The sequence below is a fragment of the Ranitomeya variabilis genome, chromosome 2, assembly GCF_051348905.1.
Source record: "Ranitomeya variabilis isolate aRanVar5 chromosome 2, aRanVar5.hap1, whole genome shotgun sequence".
In the NCBI taxonomy this organism is placed as follows: domain Eukaryota; kingdom Metazoa; phylum Chordata; class Amphibia; order Anura; family Dendrobatidae; genus Ranitomeya; species Ranitomeya variabilis.
The window spans coordinates 204,845,462-204,864,583 of record NC_135233.1 but is presented as its reverse complement, the minus strand read 5'-3'; the positions used below and the strand labels follow the sequence as shown (position 1 = coordinate 204,864,583).

Genomic DNA, 19,122 nt, shown 5'->3' with positions numbered 1-19,122 from the left:
TTTAATAAAGAGGCGATCAAAGTAAATTATTTGTTTTATGCACATCTCCTAAATTGATATGACACGGGCTAAAATATGAGTGTCTCACACTGACATTTGACTACATAAGCTGTATTTTCCTTTGACACTGAAGCTAAGTCTTTCGGGTCTGTTTATTTGCCGCTCTTCCAATTTTTCATAAAGGAAATTTAAGAATGCTATAAATAAAGATAAAAAATAAGAGATAATAATGAAAATTTTTAGGGTGTACAAACATCAGAAAAAAGCCAATCCAACAAACCACACTCGAGCTGTCAAGGTCTGATTGATTTATTTTATTAAAGACTGTGATTAAACACAGAATCTTTTTCACTAAGGTCAACAGAACAGGTTAATTTCAAGCAACATCTTCCTCCCGGGAAGAAGGTTTTGGATGCCGCTGTCATCCATCTCTGTACTTGCTGTGTCCTGCAATTAACCCCAGTGGCGGTGTTGACAAAATACTTGTCTTTTCCAGTTAGTCGCAGCCATGCTTTGCTTCCTTCCTACTAAAGCGTTTGCAATTTTTGTTGTATTTTGTGTCGTGTTGCAATGTTTCTTATGATACAATGCAGCTAAAGGTGACGACTGCAGCAAAATCTTCTCTCTGAACATTGATATTATCAGGACGGGGAGATAATGATTGTGTCCTTTTACTTTCAGGCTTTTTTTTTTTTAACCAAACTAGGTCTGAAGAAGAAAATGTCCTGAAATGTCTTGAAGGGAAACGATCATTATCTCACAAGTGACATGGAATTAATTGACGTCTCTGGATCTTCAGCTAGATTTCACAGTTAAAGGTCATACAAGGTAACCTATGGTTCGGGGAAAAGAAGGGAGAGTTATTGCATCAGCGGTAAAATGTAAATTCTTCAGCTTTGACACCATAAAGGAGGATGAAAAGCAAAGGATCCAGGTATAGGAGGTAAAGGTGGCCATGCCCAGTGATACAACTGGGGGCCACTACCCTCAGGACCTACATGGCTGAGCTGGGGCATCTTCTTTTGGGGTTGTCTTTACTTCTGGTGCTGGGTTTTGTTCTGGGAGTTCATCTGTAAAATAAAGTAAAGTCGACTGAGATATTGATTCTAATGCATCTGTGGTGCCCGTGTCTGTAGCGTCACAAAATGCTTGCATGTGTGTTATACTTATATATGTATTTCCAGCTATGGTGGGGGCTGGTTTCTCTGCTGGAAAAAAACTGCATCCACACATTTTACCTGATCCCTTACTGAAAGATTGTGCACTTTTGCCTTAACCAAGAAGTGTGCACGATCCCTCAGGGGGGAGGAGGTGCTTCTAAGAGATTGCCATGTGCAGATCAGTGGAGATGTAGGAAGAGGCAGGAACATGGAGGTCCACAGGCAGAGAAGAGTGTGCTCTCCTTGCCAGGACAAGTGGCCCGAGGAAGGGTATCAGTCCCTAGAGCACAGAGACTTCCAGGGTCCGTGCTCAACTGAAACACTACTCGGTTTTCATATAATAAGCAGTTGTGTGCTTTTGCACTGGAGCTCAGCAGCGCATAGAATCAGTGAAACTGCTGCAAGAGAAAGTGTTTTCCACATGATTCAAGTTGCCTGCTCCCTAGAAGGGATCAAGGATCCAGTAACTGTTTACCTTGGAACCCTGGGCATCCAAGGAATTGTGTACAAGAGGTATAATTAGCAGCAGATAGGCTACACTATGTCACAGCAGAGAAACTGAACTCTCACCATGAAGGCCTGACCAAAACCCTGTATGTGACTTGTCAATTCTTGAACTGTTTGCAGAACTTCAGTAAATGGTACCAACTGATCATTACCCTGTCTAACGCTGATTGTTCTCTGCTGCACCATTCCTGGGAGCCAGCCCTATTTGGGAAGGTGTTAATCAGCTGGCACTGTTGACCTGTCAAAGCAATTTATGCCAGAATTATGGCAAAATTTGCTTTGATGATGTCACACACCTGTCCTGGGTATCCTGTGCTCCGCTTCCTTCTCCTAGGTCCGCTGCACTCTGTTGGGTTTTGCAGGTTGCCCAGTGTGGATCAATGACATAATCTCCCTATACCTATTTAAGGTCTAGTGACACATTCCTGTGTCTTGGGATTGAGACTCTTGGGTTACTTGTTTGGTGTGCTCCATTATTTGTACTAGTGTGTTTCAACTCGCATCCATCCCTGCCGGGTTCCTCTCCATCTGTTCATCTGCTCCTAGTTTTCTAGTTAGTCCTGGTTCCCACGTTTCCAAGTGTCCTCTGCAAACTTCCAATGCCTGGGGTCCATGTGCCCACCCAGACCAGAGGCTTGGCGGACCCACCTCATCTGGTGAGCCCTTACACATGATTTGGGACCTGAATGTTTTACCTCAACTGAACCCTTAGGGTAGGTGCACATAACATTTTATTTAGGTAGGAAATCTCCATAACCTGCCTGAAAAATACTTTAACGCCTTCATATTTCCATTTCACATAGCGTTAAAAGGAGTAACCTGACCATTCTTCAGATGGTTCCCCTTGGAAGCTGATCTCTATTTCATAAAAAGAAGGAAAAAAACAACAACAAAAAAGAGTGCATGGATGACAAAAACGATGCTTCAAGGAGAACACAGCAGGCCAAAAAACTCGGGGGGTACATCTTTGTCCAAAAGACATCATGTGCACATACTCTAAGTGATGAACTTACAACTAACCACCAAGAGCAGAACATAATATTTTTCACCATCCACCTGACACTGAACTCTGAAGCTCCACTCATTTCCACCGCACGAGACCCAGCGCGCCTCTGGGAACCTGACTCTTAGTTTACCATGAACTGTCAGATCAGATGCTGGACTTAGATTGTATATTTTCATTTTCACCATTTCTATGTTCCACCGGCTGCCAGTTTTTTGCTGTCTGACCTTTCATAATATGTCAGACAGCTCTGGGGTCTTGTTGGAGCCAAGAATCTCAGTAGATACTTGAACTTTTCCTGACTCCATGGCTGCTGTAATCAAGCAGTTTATAATAAAAGACAAAACCTAGAATAAACAGTACATCTATATCCTGCAACAAATAACTAAATAATAGTAATACACGGAAAAAACATAGGGTGCAAAGCAAAACACAGACAGGCCCAGGTGCTGCTCTGCCCATCTCCCATTTTGAGGCCTGTGGGCACATGGCGGTTTGGGTTACTTGAGTTAGGGACCTTCCTGATTGGGTACACCACGTCGCCGTGGGATGGCTTTTACCTACACATTGTACTTATGCCAACAAGTATGCTAGCCCGATTTTTTGCTTTTTTTTTAATAAAAGATGTAAACATTTAATAATGTAGTAAATATGACTTTGTCTGGTCACCTGGGCCTGTGCAATGGGAGTGGAGAAGAGGAGTTTCATCTCTGGAAGCCAACTTTCCACCGGGTCATAGCTTACCCTTGTTTAGCTCTTTCCATAAGTGATAACTCTGCTCTTACTAGCCAATACTGTCATTAATTTACCATCTACTATATAATGAGTGGAGGTGCTCTGAAAAAATGCTGCATTTGTTCATACTTACTAGGCTTTGCCTTTGCAGACATTGGGCATGAATAAGGAATTGGAGGCTCCTCATCTTCCTTCTTTCGACAGAGATCTCCAATTTTCACTGCCACATAGTTGCAGGCTGCATGAAGAAATAAGTATTTTATAATAAACATGATTATTTTATACGATACATCTATCTATCTATCTATCTATCTATCTATCTATCTATCTATCTATCTATCTATCTATCTATCTATCTATCTACAGTATCTATCTATCTATTCATTTATCCTTCCATCTTTCTTTAATTTCCACACCACACTTTGTTCACTGTATTTGGGACATCACAGTCTTGTATTCTGAGGGTAAATTCACACTGCTTCTTTTACTGGCGGTTTTTGATTCGGGAAATGTTGCAAAATTGCTGAAACCGCTCAAAAAATGAACATATTCATTTCTATGTAAACACAACTTGCTGTGCATATGTTAAAACATTGAAGTATTTTTGAATGCTTTAGGGCCCCTTCACACTGGTCGATTCTGCTACGATTACGACGCATTTGCGTCATATTCGACATCGCAGTACGAGCTCGTAGCCAGCGGTCACACTCTACGATGTTAACGCTTTTTCTGACGTAGTTGCGATGTGAACGTCACGCGTCGCAATCGTACGCTACCCTTCACACCGCCATAGTCCTACGACTCCGAGCGTGACGTATTACCAGCATGGGCGTGCTAAAACGTCACGCCCAATCAGGAGACAGGTATGCGGAAGCCCAACCCACGTAGTCGCATTACGAGCTCGTATGACCGCCGTCACATACTACGATTTCGACCGCCACAGCGAGACATTTACGACGAAAGAAAGTTCTGCTCTTTCTTTCACATCGTACGATGCTGGGCTGCGTCGCAAATCGTAACGCCATGTCACACTTTGCAACCTCGGAACGAGGACGGATAAACGTCACAAATCGAACGCTCGTTCAGACTTTGATTGCACAGTGTGAAGGGGCCCTTAGGCTTTCAAAAAACACCAAGCATATAAAATAAATAGTGCACAATTTTCTCTGCTATTTCCCACTGTGAAGATGCTCAATACTTAGCTTAAAAGTCAACGCAAAGACAGATTTTTAGTTTTTTTGCATTTTTTAGCGTTTACATTGCAAAACAAAGTCTAGCAGTTTCTTTATTGCTTAATCATGTAAAAAAAAGCCAAACAAAAAAAGGGAAAATACTAAAAAAAAAACTGGTGTCAAAAAACGCTCAGGAAATGCCAAAAGGAAGCAAAAAAAAGACATTTTAAGATTACAACAGAAAAGGGAGTTTCCTAAAGCTTTTTTTACTTGAAAAATGGATGTTATAAAGCAGCAGAAAAAATGCAATGTGAACACCCTCACAGTGTGACATTAAGAAGCTTTCCCTTGGCTTGTTCCTATGAATTACGCTTTGTCTCAGCACAGTACAGACCGTGCCTACAGGACTGGAGCTAAGGGAGATGCATACTGGCACATACAGCTCCCGACGATGCTTCCCCACAGTGTTTAGCGTAGGCTGCGTGCCCACCACCAGTAATACTAGCGATCTGGGAGCAGCGTTTTTTCGCTGCATCCAAAACGCTGCGTTGGACAGTATAAGCACAGTGGATGGGATGTTTATTTTTAACACTGCGTAAAATCACCTGCAGTGTGAGTTTCTGAGCTGTGGCATGTCAATTTCTCTTGTGGGAAAGCTCAGTCTTCTTTGCGGAATTTCCACATAGACTTGCATCAGATGTGGTACATCCGCATTTTAAAAAAGCACAATGCGTTGTAAGTGCGTTTACGCACGTGTTTTTAGCCTGGCTTAACCTAATAAATAAATAATTAAAAAAAAAAAGTGAGGTTTCCCCTATTTTTGATAACCAGTCCAGGTAAAGCAGACAACTGTGAGCTTATATTATCAGGCTGGGAAGGTCCATGGTTATGGGCTCCTTCTCAGCCTAAAAATAGCAGCCTGCAGCCGCCCCAGAGTGAGCGAATCACATCAGATGCTCCTATTCTGGCGCTTTACCCGACTCTTCCGATTGCACTGGACTGGTGCGATGATAGTAGTTGGGGTTGATGACTGCTGTGATCTGTAAGAAATCACAGCTGCCATTAAGCACTTTGTTTAGTAATAAAGAGGCGTCTATCAGACACTACTAACCCAGGAATACAAAATTAAAACACACAAAAAATTATTTATTTGAATTGTCACAGGGTTACCACAGTGTGGAGCCAGAAGACCGCAGCGTCTGATGGCTCCTACTCCGGCACTGAGAAGAAGCACTTCTTCATTTTAAATGTGTTTATTTCTTCTGGCAGTGCAGGGGTCAATTGGCCATGTTGGAAATCCCTGTGTTCACAGCTGATCTCGGTTAGCAATTCCCTTCCCCTTTATAATCTGGGCTCTGTTACTAATCCTTGTCAGAGATAGCATTTGCTGCATGGCTAATGGTGGGTGAGGAGCACATATGAGAAGGAGAGCTGGAGGAGTTATTGGTAACTGTTGCTTGGTTTGTATGTGTGGTAATTCCTTATCCTTCTCTGTTTTTGTTTATTCCTTTACTGTCACACCCCGATGCATTCCTCTGTTATATGTGAGTGAATGTTTTGTATGCCTGGAGTTTTCAGTTAACCCTTCTCTGTGTTGCCTTGTTTGTCAGGTTGGTGTACTACGGTGCACAGTAGCGCACCTTCTCTCCTGGGTGGGGGAAGAGAAGAGACGGAGGGCTAACTCAGGAGATAAGACAAGGGTGGAGGCCCCGGCATCTTCCCCATCTGAAGTACCCTGGAGAACATGGCGAGTTGGGGCGCCACCTAGTGTAAAGGACAGGGAATGAGCCCATGGTCCCAGGTCACCCGACAGCTGTGTCGTGACATGAATAAAGACTCCCCCCACACTATCCCTTTTTCACCAATTTATTGAAGAAAAAAAAAGCTGAGCCCGACCAGCCCTGAGCAAGACACAGAAGTACACGGTGTTCAGTGCTCACAGATGGGCTGGTATTATTAATGAAGAGCTAGATGGACTTTTTCAGGTTGAAGATGGACTCAAAGCAGTAGCGTAGCTACTGGGGGGGCAGAGGGTGTGGGCACCCGGAGCTACGCTACTGTGACTGTATTGGCGCAGGCAGTGCGCCGATACAGTTACATTCAGCGGTAGAACAGGGAGAATCGATCTCCCTGCTCTGCCGCTATGGGGCCCCTGAGCAGGCGGGGGGGGCCCGGTGCCAGCAGTGGGCCCCCCGCCATCATCAGAAGATCAGCTGTACTGGCATTTAGCTGATACAGCTGATCTCAGTGATGGGAGAAGGAGCACTGCGCTCCTTCTCCCATTATCCCCCTGTCAGTGTCGGCGTCTGACGTCGCCGACACTGACAGAGGGCGCGATCATGTCACTGCCCAGCGCCCGCTGTCAGGAGATCAGCGTGAGCAGCGCAGGAACCAGGATGAAGAGAGGTGAGTATTTATTTTTTTTTTATGGGTGCTGCTGCCTTATTACAGGGTATGCCTATGGGGGGGCTGGCTTATTATAGGGTCTGACTATGGGGGTGCTGCCTCATTACAGGGTCTGCCTATGGGGGTGCTGCCTTATTACAGGGTCTGACTATGGGGGTGCTGCCTTATTACAGGGTCTGACTATGGGGGTGCTGCCTTATTACAGGGTCTGCCTATAGGGGTGCTGCCTTATTACAGGGTCTGCCTAAATGGGTGCTGCCTTACTACAGAGTCTGCCTATGGGGGTACTACCTTATTACAGGGTCTGCCCATATGGGGGTGCTGCTTTATTACAGTGTCTGCCTATGGGGGCTGCCATATGCTATAGAGTCTGCCTATGGGGAGTGCATTATACTATATTGTGGACTATTTGGTGCATTATACTATATGGAGGCTATCTAGGGGGCTATTATACAGTATGGAGGTTACAGTGTGGTGGTCATTATACATTGTTGGAGCCATCAAACAGCTTGGAGGCTACTAAGGAGTCAGTATACTGTGTGAGTGCATTATACTGTGTATAAGAGAGCATCATGCTGTGTATAGGGGAGCTGTACAGGGGGAGACTCGGGACTTTATTAAATGTAAAGTGGGCACTTATTGTTATAGCGGAACTCAGGTTACTGTGGCTATCAAAGGGGCACAAAGGGCATTATTACTTTCTAGGGGCAAAATATGGGCACTGTTTTCTAGGGCACTTGCACCTGGCATTACTATATTGTAGAGAGTTGCTTTAGAATTTAGAGGGCACAGAGAACCACACAGCAGGGGCAGTAATAGGGACACATACGGCAGCAGCGGCTCAGTATTGGGGTATCAGGTGCAGTAATAGGGACACATACGGCAGCAGCGGCTCTGTATTGGGGTATCAGGTGCAGTAATAGGGACACATACGGCAGCAGCGGCTCAGTATTGGGGTATCAGTGGCAGTAATAGGGACACATAGGGCAGCAGCGGCTCAGTATTGGGGTATCAGGTGCAGTAATAGGGACACATACGGCAGCAGCAGCTCTGTATTGGGGTATCAGTGGCAGTAATAGGGACACATACGGCAGCAGCGGCTCAGTATTGGGGTATCAGTGGCAGTAATAGGGACACATACAGCAGCAGCGGCTCAGTATTGGGGTATCAGGTGCAGTAATAGGGACACATACGGCAGCAGCGGCTCAGTATTGGGGTATCAGGGGCAGTAATGGGGACATAAACGGCAGCAGCGGCTCTGTATTGGGGTATCAGGAGCAGTAATAGGGACACATATGGCAGCAGTGGCTCAGTATTGGGGTATCAGGAGCAGTAAAAGGGACACATACGGCAGCAGCGGCTCAGTATTGGGGTATCAGGGGAAGTAATACGGACACATACGGCAGCAGCGGCTCAGTATTGGGGTATTAGGTGCAGTATTAGGGTCATATAGCAGCAGCGGCTCAGTATTGGGGTATCAGGTGCAGTAATAGAGACATACGGCAGCAGCGGCTCAGTATTGGGGTATCAGGTGCAGTATTAGGGTCACATACGGCAGCAGCGGCTCAGTATTGGGGTATCAAGTGCAGTAATACGGACACATACGGCAGCAGCGGCTCAGTATTGGGGTATCAGGTGCAGTATTAGGGACACATACAGCAGCAACAGCTCAGTATTGGGGTATCAGGGGCAGTAATAGGGACACATACGGCAGCAGCGGCTCAGTATTGGGGTATCAGGTGCAATAATAGGGACACATACGGCAGCAGTGGCTCAGTATTGGGGTATCAAATGCAGTAACAGGGACACATACGGCAGCAGTGGCTCAGTATTGGGGTATCAGGTGCAGTAATAGGGACACATACGGCAGCAGTGGCTCAGTATTGGGGTATCAGATGCAGTAACAGGGTCACATATGGCAGCAGCAGCTCAGTATTGGGATATCAGGTGCAGTAATAGGGACACATACGGCAGCAGTGGCTCAGTATTGGGGTATCAGGTGCAGTAATAGGGACACATACGGCAGCAGCAGCTCAGTATTGGGTTATCAGGGGCAGTAATAGGGACACATACAGCAGCAGCGGCTCAGTATTGGGGTATCAGGTGCAGTAATAGGGACACATACGGCAGCAGCGGCTCAGTATTGAGGTATCAGGTGCAGTAATAGGGACACATACAGCAGCGGCTCAGTATTGGGTTATCAGGGGCAGTAATAGGGACACATACAGCAGCAGCGGCTCAGTATTGGGGTATCAAATGCAGTAACAGGGTCACATATGGCAGCAGCGGCTCAGTATTGGGGTATCAAATGCAGTAACAGGGACACATATGGCAGCAGCAGTGGCTCAGTATTGGGGTATCAGGTGCAGTAATAGGGACACATACGGCAGCAGCGGCTCAGTATTGAGGTATCAGGTGCAGTAATAGGGACACATACAGCAGCGGCTCAGTATTGGGTTATCAGGGGCAGTAATAGGGACACATACAGCAGCAGCGGCTCAGTATTGGGGTATCAAATGCAGTAACAGGGTCACATATGGCAGCAGCGGCTCAGTATTGGGGTACCAGGTGCAGTAATAGGGACACATATGGCAGCAGCGGCTCAGTATTGAGGTATCAGGTGCAGTAATAGGGACACATACAGCAGCGGCTCAGTATTGGGTTATCAGGTGCAGTAATAGGGACACATACAGCAGCAGCGGCTCAGTATTGGGGTATCAAATGCAGTAACAGGGACACATACGGCAGCAGTGGCTCAGTATTGGGGTATCAGGGGCAGTAATGGGGACATAAACGGCAGCAGCGGCTCAGTATTGGGGTATCAGGAGCAGTAATAGGGACACATACGGCAGCAGCGGCTCAGTATTGGGGTATCAGATGCAGTAATAGGGACACATGGCAGCAGCAGCTCAGTATTGGGATATCAGGTGCAGTAATAGGGACACATACGGCAGCAGTGGCTCAGTATTGGGGTATCAGATGCAGTAACAGGGTGACATATGGCAGCAGTGGCTCAGGGGTATCAGCAGGATGAGGAGTTTGTGCAGGTTCGGAATAGATGGTGATGGGGCTGGAATATGAGAAGTGAAATGTGTCTTTGTTGTATTCTCTGCAGACGAGTCGTAGCTGGAAGAAGTTGTCATGTCAGTCTGGGCCAGATGGAAAAGACGGGAAAAATGAACGATTCCATCAGAAAGAACGATAGCGGTAAGTCATTATCTGTAACTGTGCTATGATCTCTTATATGTTCTGTAGGGCTGGTATCTACCACTGACCATATGGCGGTAATATCCATATTGGTCTTTATATAGAGATTATCTTCAGTAACAGCGCGGTCATCTGCTGAGGTTCTCCTCCACTATTAGGGCACGTCACTGAGTTGCAATCCAGGTTACCTGGTTGGGGGCCCACTCAGAAGTTTCGCACCCCCTGAACCAAAACCCTAGCTACTCCTCTGACTCAAAGTCAACTCCTAAACCTACTGCCAGCCTTTAGAAGACACTTTTATCAAGCAGTGGAACAAGAAAAAGTCTGCATCTGTCAAGAAAACCAGGATTTTTCTGCAGGACAATGCTCCATCGTAGCATCAAAGACTTCACTCACACGGGGCAAAGAAAGACTTTAAAGATGGAGAAATACGACCTGACCCCTTCCTTACATGACGAAAACACTACTGAAGACTTGTAAGCCCTTCTTAAATCAGGAGCTTTCAGTTTAAGAAAATAGCTGGAGCTACCCAAAAAGTGGATCATCAACAGATTAAAAAAACTAGACAGACTCCATGAATGGAGCTTATGACTGTTGTTGCAAAGAAGGGCCTCGATATTGGTGACTGATATTTTTATGGAAATGTCAGAAATGGATTTTTGTATATTTTGAGTTGTTCCGTTATTATTGTCACTTTAACAGATCAATTGAGATGGAAAATTTACGTTTCTCATTCAGTTGGAAATTATTCTGCACAAGGAGATATTCTCCTAAGAGACAAAACCTCACCTTTTTTAAATATTCAGGTTTCAGGGTTATTAACCTTTTGGATTGACTGACAGCTCTGTAGTTGTTCAATAATAGAATGAATCATCAAAAGTACTAATTGCTAATAATTGTGCACACAGTGTAAAAACAATAAAAATCGAATTTTTAGTGTCCTAATTGCTTCCTCTGTTCTGCAGAAACTGGAGTTGGATCAATTATGTTAACTATGGTGCACGGTGCAGCCTTGGTATTGCCGAGAGGCTGATGGCTCCGTTCCGATTACTGGTTTAGGATGACTTTGCGATTGACAGCTCGGGGCCAGCACTGCGTGCACAGAAAGCTTACGCAAGCCAGCGCTATCAATCAGCAAGACTGCAACCGCCGAGCTCTTGTGCCCTATATGAGATTCGTGACCATCAAGCATGTTATCCAACTGTTGTATGACGATGGAAGAAGTAAAGTTCTTTTGTTTGAACCAATAAAGATAATTTACCGATATGTCGTATTACTTGCTACATGCCAGCTTTATAAAATCTTGTTTTTTGAATTTCAGCTAAAGGAACAAGTTAGGTCAAACATTGCTGGAATATTCTGTATACATGTTTTCTAGATAAAGTCTATAGGTCTTAGATTACCAACGATTGTTCTTAGTTTGCTTTTGTTTAATTATTATTGATGTACAATATTCTCTGATCTGCATGGGCAAGAAATCCATAAATGCGAGACAAAATTGTGACTGACATACTGCAATCTTTTCAGCAGGTCAGATCTCTCTTATTTATAGAGATCTCCATATCCACATCTTTTTATCTCATATCTTTAGCCAACCCCTTTTTAATTGTAAATCTTACTTTCAATTTTTTTAAAATTTTGATTACCTGTGAAGAACAGATCTTTGCTAGTAAAGAATTCCATGTCAGTCTGTGATTTCTTTCCTGTAAAGGGGACCATTTGGCCATTGCCATGTTACACTTTGAATAGGTGCCATCTGCTACTACATTTCCATTGAAGGTGAAACCTCTGGCATCAGAGGACACAGCCGTCAGTGCATTACTTGTGGTAGTCCGCGATCAGCCAAAGCGTCGTTCAGCTGACAGCTCCCATACACATTGCGGTCAGCTCTTATGACTGCCAAAGCACATTCACATGGGTAGTGTACAAACCAGGAAGACAAACACCTGAACCTTATAGGTTCCTGTTCAGACTAGGAAAACCTGACCCCAGAGGTTGGCACCCTAAGGAAATGCAACGCACTATAGTAAAAAGAAAAAAGAAACTACAAAACGATGTACACACTCAAAATTATCTAACAAATATACAAAAATATTTTTATTGGCAAACAAGAAACATACCGTACATATAAAAACAAGTAAAACCAATAGTACAGGTCCAATTGCTCATAACAACATGGTGTGCAAAATCAGCAATTAAATTCCGCAGTTAGGGGAGGTATATGAGGCCTCCTAAATAATGGGGACACTACTGAGGTGTATACCCTATCACAGATGCTGATAAGGAGAAGCTCCAAAACTGTGCCAGAAACATGCAGAGCATGCAGGCATCTGATACAACACGAATATCCCGGCATATACTGGCTAGTACTCAAATCTCCAGGTGTATATCTGTTAGATAATTCTGAGTGTGCACATCATTTTGTAGTTTCTTTTTTTCTTCTTACTATAGTGCATTATGCTCTACTACTGGATGTAGCACCCATACATTTAATACATTATATTGTAGTGCACCCTGCTTCTTGTCCTAAGGAAATGCAATGGCTCCTACATTCAAAGGCTGCATGCCCTGAATGTTTTTAGCAGCTCTTCCCCAGCGATGGCTGCTTACCCTGAATGCCCTTAGCAGCTCTCCCCCCTCAATGGCTGCTTATGTAACACCCCGGAAGCCGGTTGTTACAGTGGTATTGCCTTCCTCACGGGGAGGGTGATGCCATGCCTGAAAGTAAGGAAGATCCCTTTAACAGGTGACACGTACACACAACACTGTTCTGACTCCAGGCCAGAAGGGAGAGCTCTGATCCAGTTTGTGGGTGGCTTCCCTATATATTCTGGCTGGAGGAGGAGTTAGGAAGTCAGTATAGAGAAGAGCTGGGGCTGTGCAGACATGAGGTTCTGCAGCTCCTGACAGAGCAGTCTGTGAGAGACTGTGAGGGGAGAAGAAGAAAAGAAGAGGAAAGATACTGGGAGTGGATCTGAGACTGAGCTCACTCCAGAATCAGCGCAAGAAACCGGTGGCTGGAATCCCGAGGTTGTGGGGGTAACTGTATGCCCCACAGCAGAAACCGGCGGGCAGGAGATTTCAAGTCGCCTGTCCACCATTACATCCGTAGGCACAGCAGCATATAGAGCCCAGAGTCGCCGCAAGTAGAGACACCTGTATAAAGGCTCAAGTTGCCTGCCATATGGATATTGTCCTACTAATAGGACAGAGAGAAAGAGAGGACCTTGTGTGAAGCCTTAGGCAGCAAGGGACTAAAGCACAGCACAATAAGGAAGGCTTCCATCCCCAGCTAACTAGGGGGATTCCGAATCGCTCCCAGGCTGGCCGGACCTCACCATCACCTGTGATCCATACCCTGGACTGTGGCTACATACTACCAGTAAAAGGTAAAGAGACTGCAACCTTGTGTCCTCTAATTCTTTCCTGCACTTCACCATTTATAATCCTTACCAACTACACTGGGAGCCCTGGGGACTAAGTTCTACCTGTGGGGATCTAAACCACCGCTGCTGCAATACTATCATCATCCCCAGAGGACCCCTTTAAGCAGCGTTGGCCATCCCTGGCCGAATACCACAGGTGGCATCATGAACAAGCTGTATAAACTTTATTCCCATTTCAATACCCTTTTTATTGGATGCCCAGGGCCACGGACCGGGTCATTGCTGCCGTGACACATCCCCTTTAAGTACAGCCGGACCCGGCCCGAGTTCCCCACGGTCCTAGTAGGCAATCCGCTTACCCTGAATGTCCTTAGCAGCTCTTCCCCTGCGATGCCTGCTTACCCTGAATATCCTTGGCAGCTCTTCTCCTCGACGGCTGTTTACCCTGAATGTCCTTAGCAGCTCTTCTCCATCGTCGGCTGTTTACCCTGAATGTCTTCAGCAGCTCTTCCCCTCAATTGCTGATTACTCTGTATGTCCTTATTTATCAGATCTTCCCCTCGATGGCTGCTTACCCTGAATGTCCTTAGCAGCTCTCCCCCTCGACGGCTGTTTACCCTGAATGTCTTTAGCAGCTCTCCCCCTCAATGGCTGCTTACCCTGAATGTACTTAGCAGTTCTTCCCCTCGACGGCTGCTTACCCTGAATGTCCTTGGCAGCTCTCCCCCTCGAAGGCTGCTTACCCTGAATGTCCTTGGCAGCTCTCCCCCTCAAAAGCTGCTTACCCTGAATGTTCTTAGCAGCTCTCCCCCTCAACGGTTGCTTACCCTGAATGTCCTTAGCAGCTCTCCCCATCGATGGCTGCTTACCCTGAATGTCCTTAGCAGCTCTCCCCCTCGAAGGCTGCTCACCCTGAATGTCCTTAGCAGCTCCCCCCATTGAAGGCTGCTTACCCTTAATGTCCTTAGCAGCTCTCCCCCTCAACGACTGCTTTCCCTGAATGTCCTTAGCAACTCTTCCCCTCGACGGCTGTTTACCCCGAATGTCTTTAGCAGCTCTCCCCCTTAACGGCTGCTTACCCTGAATGTACTTAGCAGTTCTTCCCCTCGATGGCTGCTTACCCTGAATGTCCTTAGCAGCTCTTCCCCTCGATGGCTGCTTACCCTGAATGTCCTTAGCAGCTCTCCTCCTCAAAGGCTGCTTACCCTGAATGTCCTTGGCAGCTCTCCCCCTCAGAGGCTGCTTACCCTGAATTTCCTTGGCTCTCCCCCCTCGAAGGCTGCTTACCCTGAATGTCCTTAGCAGCTCTCCTCCTCAACGGCTGCTTTCCCTGAATGTCCTTATCAATTCTTCCCCTCGACGGCTGTTTACCCTGAATGTCCTTAGCAGCTCTCCCCCTCAACAGCTGCTTACCCTGAATGTACTTAGCAGCTCTTCCCCTCGATAGCTGCTTACCCTGAATGACCTTAGCAGCTCTTCCCCTTGATGGCTGCTTACCCTGAATGTCCTTGGCAGCTCTCCCCCTCAGAGGCTGCTTACCCTGAATTTCCTTGGCTCTCCCCCCTCGAAGGCTGCTTACCCTGAATGTCCTTAGCAGCTCTCCTCCTCAACGGCTGCTTTCCCTGAATGTCCTTATCAATTCTTCCCCTCGACGGCTGTTTACCCTGAATGTCCTTAGCAGCTCTCCCCCTCAACAGCTGCTTACCCTGAATGTACTTAGCAGCTCTTCCCCTCGATAGCTGCTTACCCTGAATGACCTTAGCAGCTCTTCCCCTCGAAGGCTGCTTACCATGAATGTCTTTGGCAGCTCTCCCCCTCGAAGGCTGCTTACCCTGAATGTCCTTAGCAATTCTTCCCGTCGACGGCTGTTTACCCTGAATGTCCTTAGCAGCTCGTCCCCATCGACGGCTTTTTACCCTGAATGTCTTCAGCAGCTCTCCCCCTCACTGGCTGCTTACCCTGAATGTCCTTAGCAGCTCTTCCCCTCGAAGGCTGCTTACCCTGAATATCCTTGGCAGCTCTCCCCCTCGAAGGCTGCTTACCCTGAATGTCCTTAGCAGCTCTGCCCCTCGAAGGCTGCTTACCCTGAATGTCCTTAGCAGCTCTTCCCCTCGAAGGCTGCTTACCCTGAATATCCTTGGCAGCTCTCCCCCTCGAAGGCTGCTTACCCTGAATGTCCTTAGCAGCTCTGCCCCTCGAAGGCTGCTTACCCTGAATGTCCTTAGCAGCTCTCCCCCTCGAAGGCTGCTTACCCTGAATGTCCTTAGCAGCTCTTCCCCTCGAAGGCTGCTTACCCTGAATATCCTTGGCAGCTCTCCCCCTCGAAGGCTGCTTACCCTGAATGTCCTTAGCAGCTCTGCCCCTCGAAGGCTGCTTACCCTGAATGTCCTTAGCAGCTCTTCCCCTCGAAGGCTGCTTACCCTGAATATCCTTGGCAGCTCTCCCCCTCGAAGGCTGCTTACCCTGAATGTCCTTAGCAGCTCTGCCCCTCGAAGGCTGCTTACCCTGAATGTCCTTAGCAGCTCTCCCCCTCGAAGGCTGCTTACCCTGAATGTCCTTAGCAGCTCTGCCCCTCGAAGGCTGCTTACCCTGAATGTCCTTGGCAGCTTTCCCCCTCGAAGACTGCTTACCCTGAATGTCCTTAGCAGCTCTCCCCCTCGAAGGCTGCTTACCCTGAATGTCCTTGGCAGCTCTCCCCCTCGAAGGCTGCTTACCCTGAATGTCCTTGGCAGCTCTCCCCCTCAAAAGCTGCTTACCCTGAATGTTCTTAGCAGCTCTCCCCCTCAACGGTTGCTTACCCTGAATGTCCTTAGCAGCTCTCCCCATCGATGGCTGCTTACCCTGAATGTCCTTAGCAGCTCTCCCCCTCGAAGGCTGCTCACCCTGAATGTCCTTAGCAGCTCCCCCCATCGAAGGCTGCTTACCCTTAATGTCCTTAGCAGCTCTCCCCCTCAACGGCTGCTTTCCCTGAATGTCCTTAGCAACTCTTCCCCTCGACGGCTGTTTACCCCGAATGTCTTTAGCAGCTCTCCCCCTCAACAGCTGCCTACCCTGAATGTACTTAGCAGCTCTTCCCCTCGATGGCTGCTTACCCTGAATGTCCTTAGCAGCTCTTCCCCTTGATGGCTGCTTACCCTGAATGTACTTAGCAGCTCTCCCCCTTGAAGGCTGCTTACCCTGAATGTCCTTGGCAGCTCTCCCTCTCGAAGGCTGCTTACCCTGAATGTCCTTAGAAGCTCTTCACCATCGACAGCTTTTTACCCTGAATGTCTTGGGCAGCTCTCCCCCTCGAAGGCTGCTTACCCTGAATGTCCTTGGCAGCTCTCCTCCTCGAAGGCTGCTTACCCTGAATGTCCTTTAGCAGCTCTCCCCCTCAACGGTTGCTTACACTGATTGTCCTTAGCAGCCCTCCCCCTCAATGGCTGCTTACCCTGAATGTCCTTAGCAGCCCTCCCCCTCGATGGCTGCTTACCCTGAATGTCCTTAACAGCTCTTCCCCTTGACGGCTACTTACCCTGAATGTCTTTAGCAGCTATCCCCCTTGACGGCTGCTTACCCTGAATACCCTTAGCAGCTCTTCCCTTTGATGGCTGCTTACCCTGAGTGTCCTTAGCAGCTCTTCCCCTCGACGGCTGCTTACACTGAATGCTCTTAGCAGCTCTTCCCCTCGATGGCTGCTTACACTGAATGTACTTAGCAGCTCTTCCCCTTGATGGCTGTTTACCCTGAATGCCCTTAGCAGCTCTTCCCCTTGATGGCTGCTTACCCTGAATGCCCTCATTAGCTCTTAGTTGCAAGATACTCCGGTCACATGGGAGCGCACAGGACACAGATGAAAGGATTAAAAGTTTCTTTGTTTATTGAAATCCTCAACGCATTTTGACGGAACAGCTCTGTCTTCATCAGGTGGCAGTAACTCATCAGCTCTTAGGATGGCTAAAATAGCCGTTCCCTAAGGAGAAAAGGAATCACACACAAAGCAATGACAACCAACACAAGCACAGTGAACGAATCTAACAAAGTCTATCACCAGCAGGAAACACCAGTAGGAGAACATAATGTCTGTAAAGCACTGTGGAATTAATGACGCTATATAAGTGAGTAAAATAAATAACTAAATATAAATATTAAAAGCTGCACTCAAAAGGTGATAGGAAGGACAAACCGAGTAAATGGAAAACACCTGTTACCCAAAACCAACAGAAACAAAGATAACAGAACTAAAACAGCCAAATAAAATCAGTTGTGGCTCAGCGAAAAGAGATGCTGACCACAGGAACAAGGGTTCGAGTCCAGAAGCAAGACATCAGCTGTACAATTGATTGGCTGACTGATATCTCTCCGGACTCCCCCATACTCCCGGTGTCTGTTGTTTTCTGCAGGGCTGACGTCATGTTGATCAGTGTTGACGACGGGATGTCAGTGCTGAATACAATTTCAGACACCAGGAGGAGACTCATCCTTGGACCCAGGGATGGTGAATAAAGCAAAGTTTATTTTTTTAAAACAAAATTGCAGCCATGGGATGTATTTTTTTTCCCAAAAAAAAACCCCTTAAGTATAAGAGCAGGGTCTAAGTATTGCCCCTGTAAAAAAATACAACTCGCTTAATCTCAAAATATAGCAGTAACTTCAAACACAGCGAGTAATACCCGTCCTAAATACTGTTCGGGAATGGAGCACTGCAGGTAAGCCTCTTTACCGCTTCATTAATATTTATATATTTTAATAATTATATCATAGCAGATTATGCTGGAACTGGAAAGCTGATGAATTTATATTACGAGGAAGAAAAGAAATGAGTCTGAAAATGTCAACTTTTAATTGAATGAATGGCATTTTCATATAAAATGCTAAAGGGAAAAAAGTAAAACCAGAAAGCAAAATCCTAATAACAGCGAATGTATCGGGGGCTACAACTTGCGTTGTTTTCTTGTATTTCGCGGTTTCTAATAAATTTAGATATCTATACTTATCATATGCAAATGGATGGCGCTGTGTGCAGAGATAAAAATACCCGTCCTATTCTCCGAGGATCGTGTGTCCCTTACCTTTCAGTATTAATCAGACCATTTTGCCAGCTTGCCGTCTCTCCGTATTAGCTGCTCGCGCTGAGCATATGAGCACAATGTGCAAGTGACAATCTGTCTCTCTCCGGTGACAGGTACCTTGTTAAGGAGCCAGGTGTCAAATGTCTATGGGAGGGACGGTAAGGAGAGCAAATAAGGGATGATTAGCATGTTTACAGTGACACCCGCGGAATATTCCCTGTGTTACTGACACATGGGAACGCTATGTTAATTTTATGCACTATCATTGTTTTCCAGTGCATTTACAGGTGATCCACATAGTAAAGCATTATAGATAAGTTATCTGCTGCTGGATGGGTATTTTACTGCTGATTTAGGTACATTATTATTTTTTTCATGCACACTGTAACGTACAAGCGACAGACGTCTTTGATATACCATGAGAGTATCAGTGACTGAATATTTCAGTACCGGGGTCTCGCCAGAGTCATACTGTGAAATTACCGAGTTTATAAT

General features: G+C 46.4%; 1 protein-coding gene across 1 annotated transcript; it reads right to left on the bottom strand.

Annotated features, from left to right (window-relative positions):
• Window positions 1–278: 278 nt before the first annotated feature.
• Window positions 279–18,036, bottom strand: LOC143803696 (uncharacterized). Its single transcript, XM_077281473.1, has 5 exons — window positions 17,908–18,036; window positions 17,175–17,343; window positions 3,539–3,643; window positions 999–1,070; window positions 279–833 (listed from the first exon to the last, which is right to left on the bottom strand). Exons 1-5 carry the CDS (start codon window positions 18,034–18,036, stop codon window positions 820–822), a joined length of 489 nt encoding a protein of 162 aa, XP_077137588.1. The 3' UTR covers window positions 279–819.
• Between the last annotated feature and the right edge of the window lie 1,086 nt (window positions 18,037–19,122).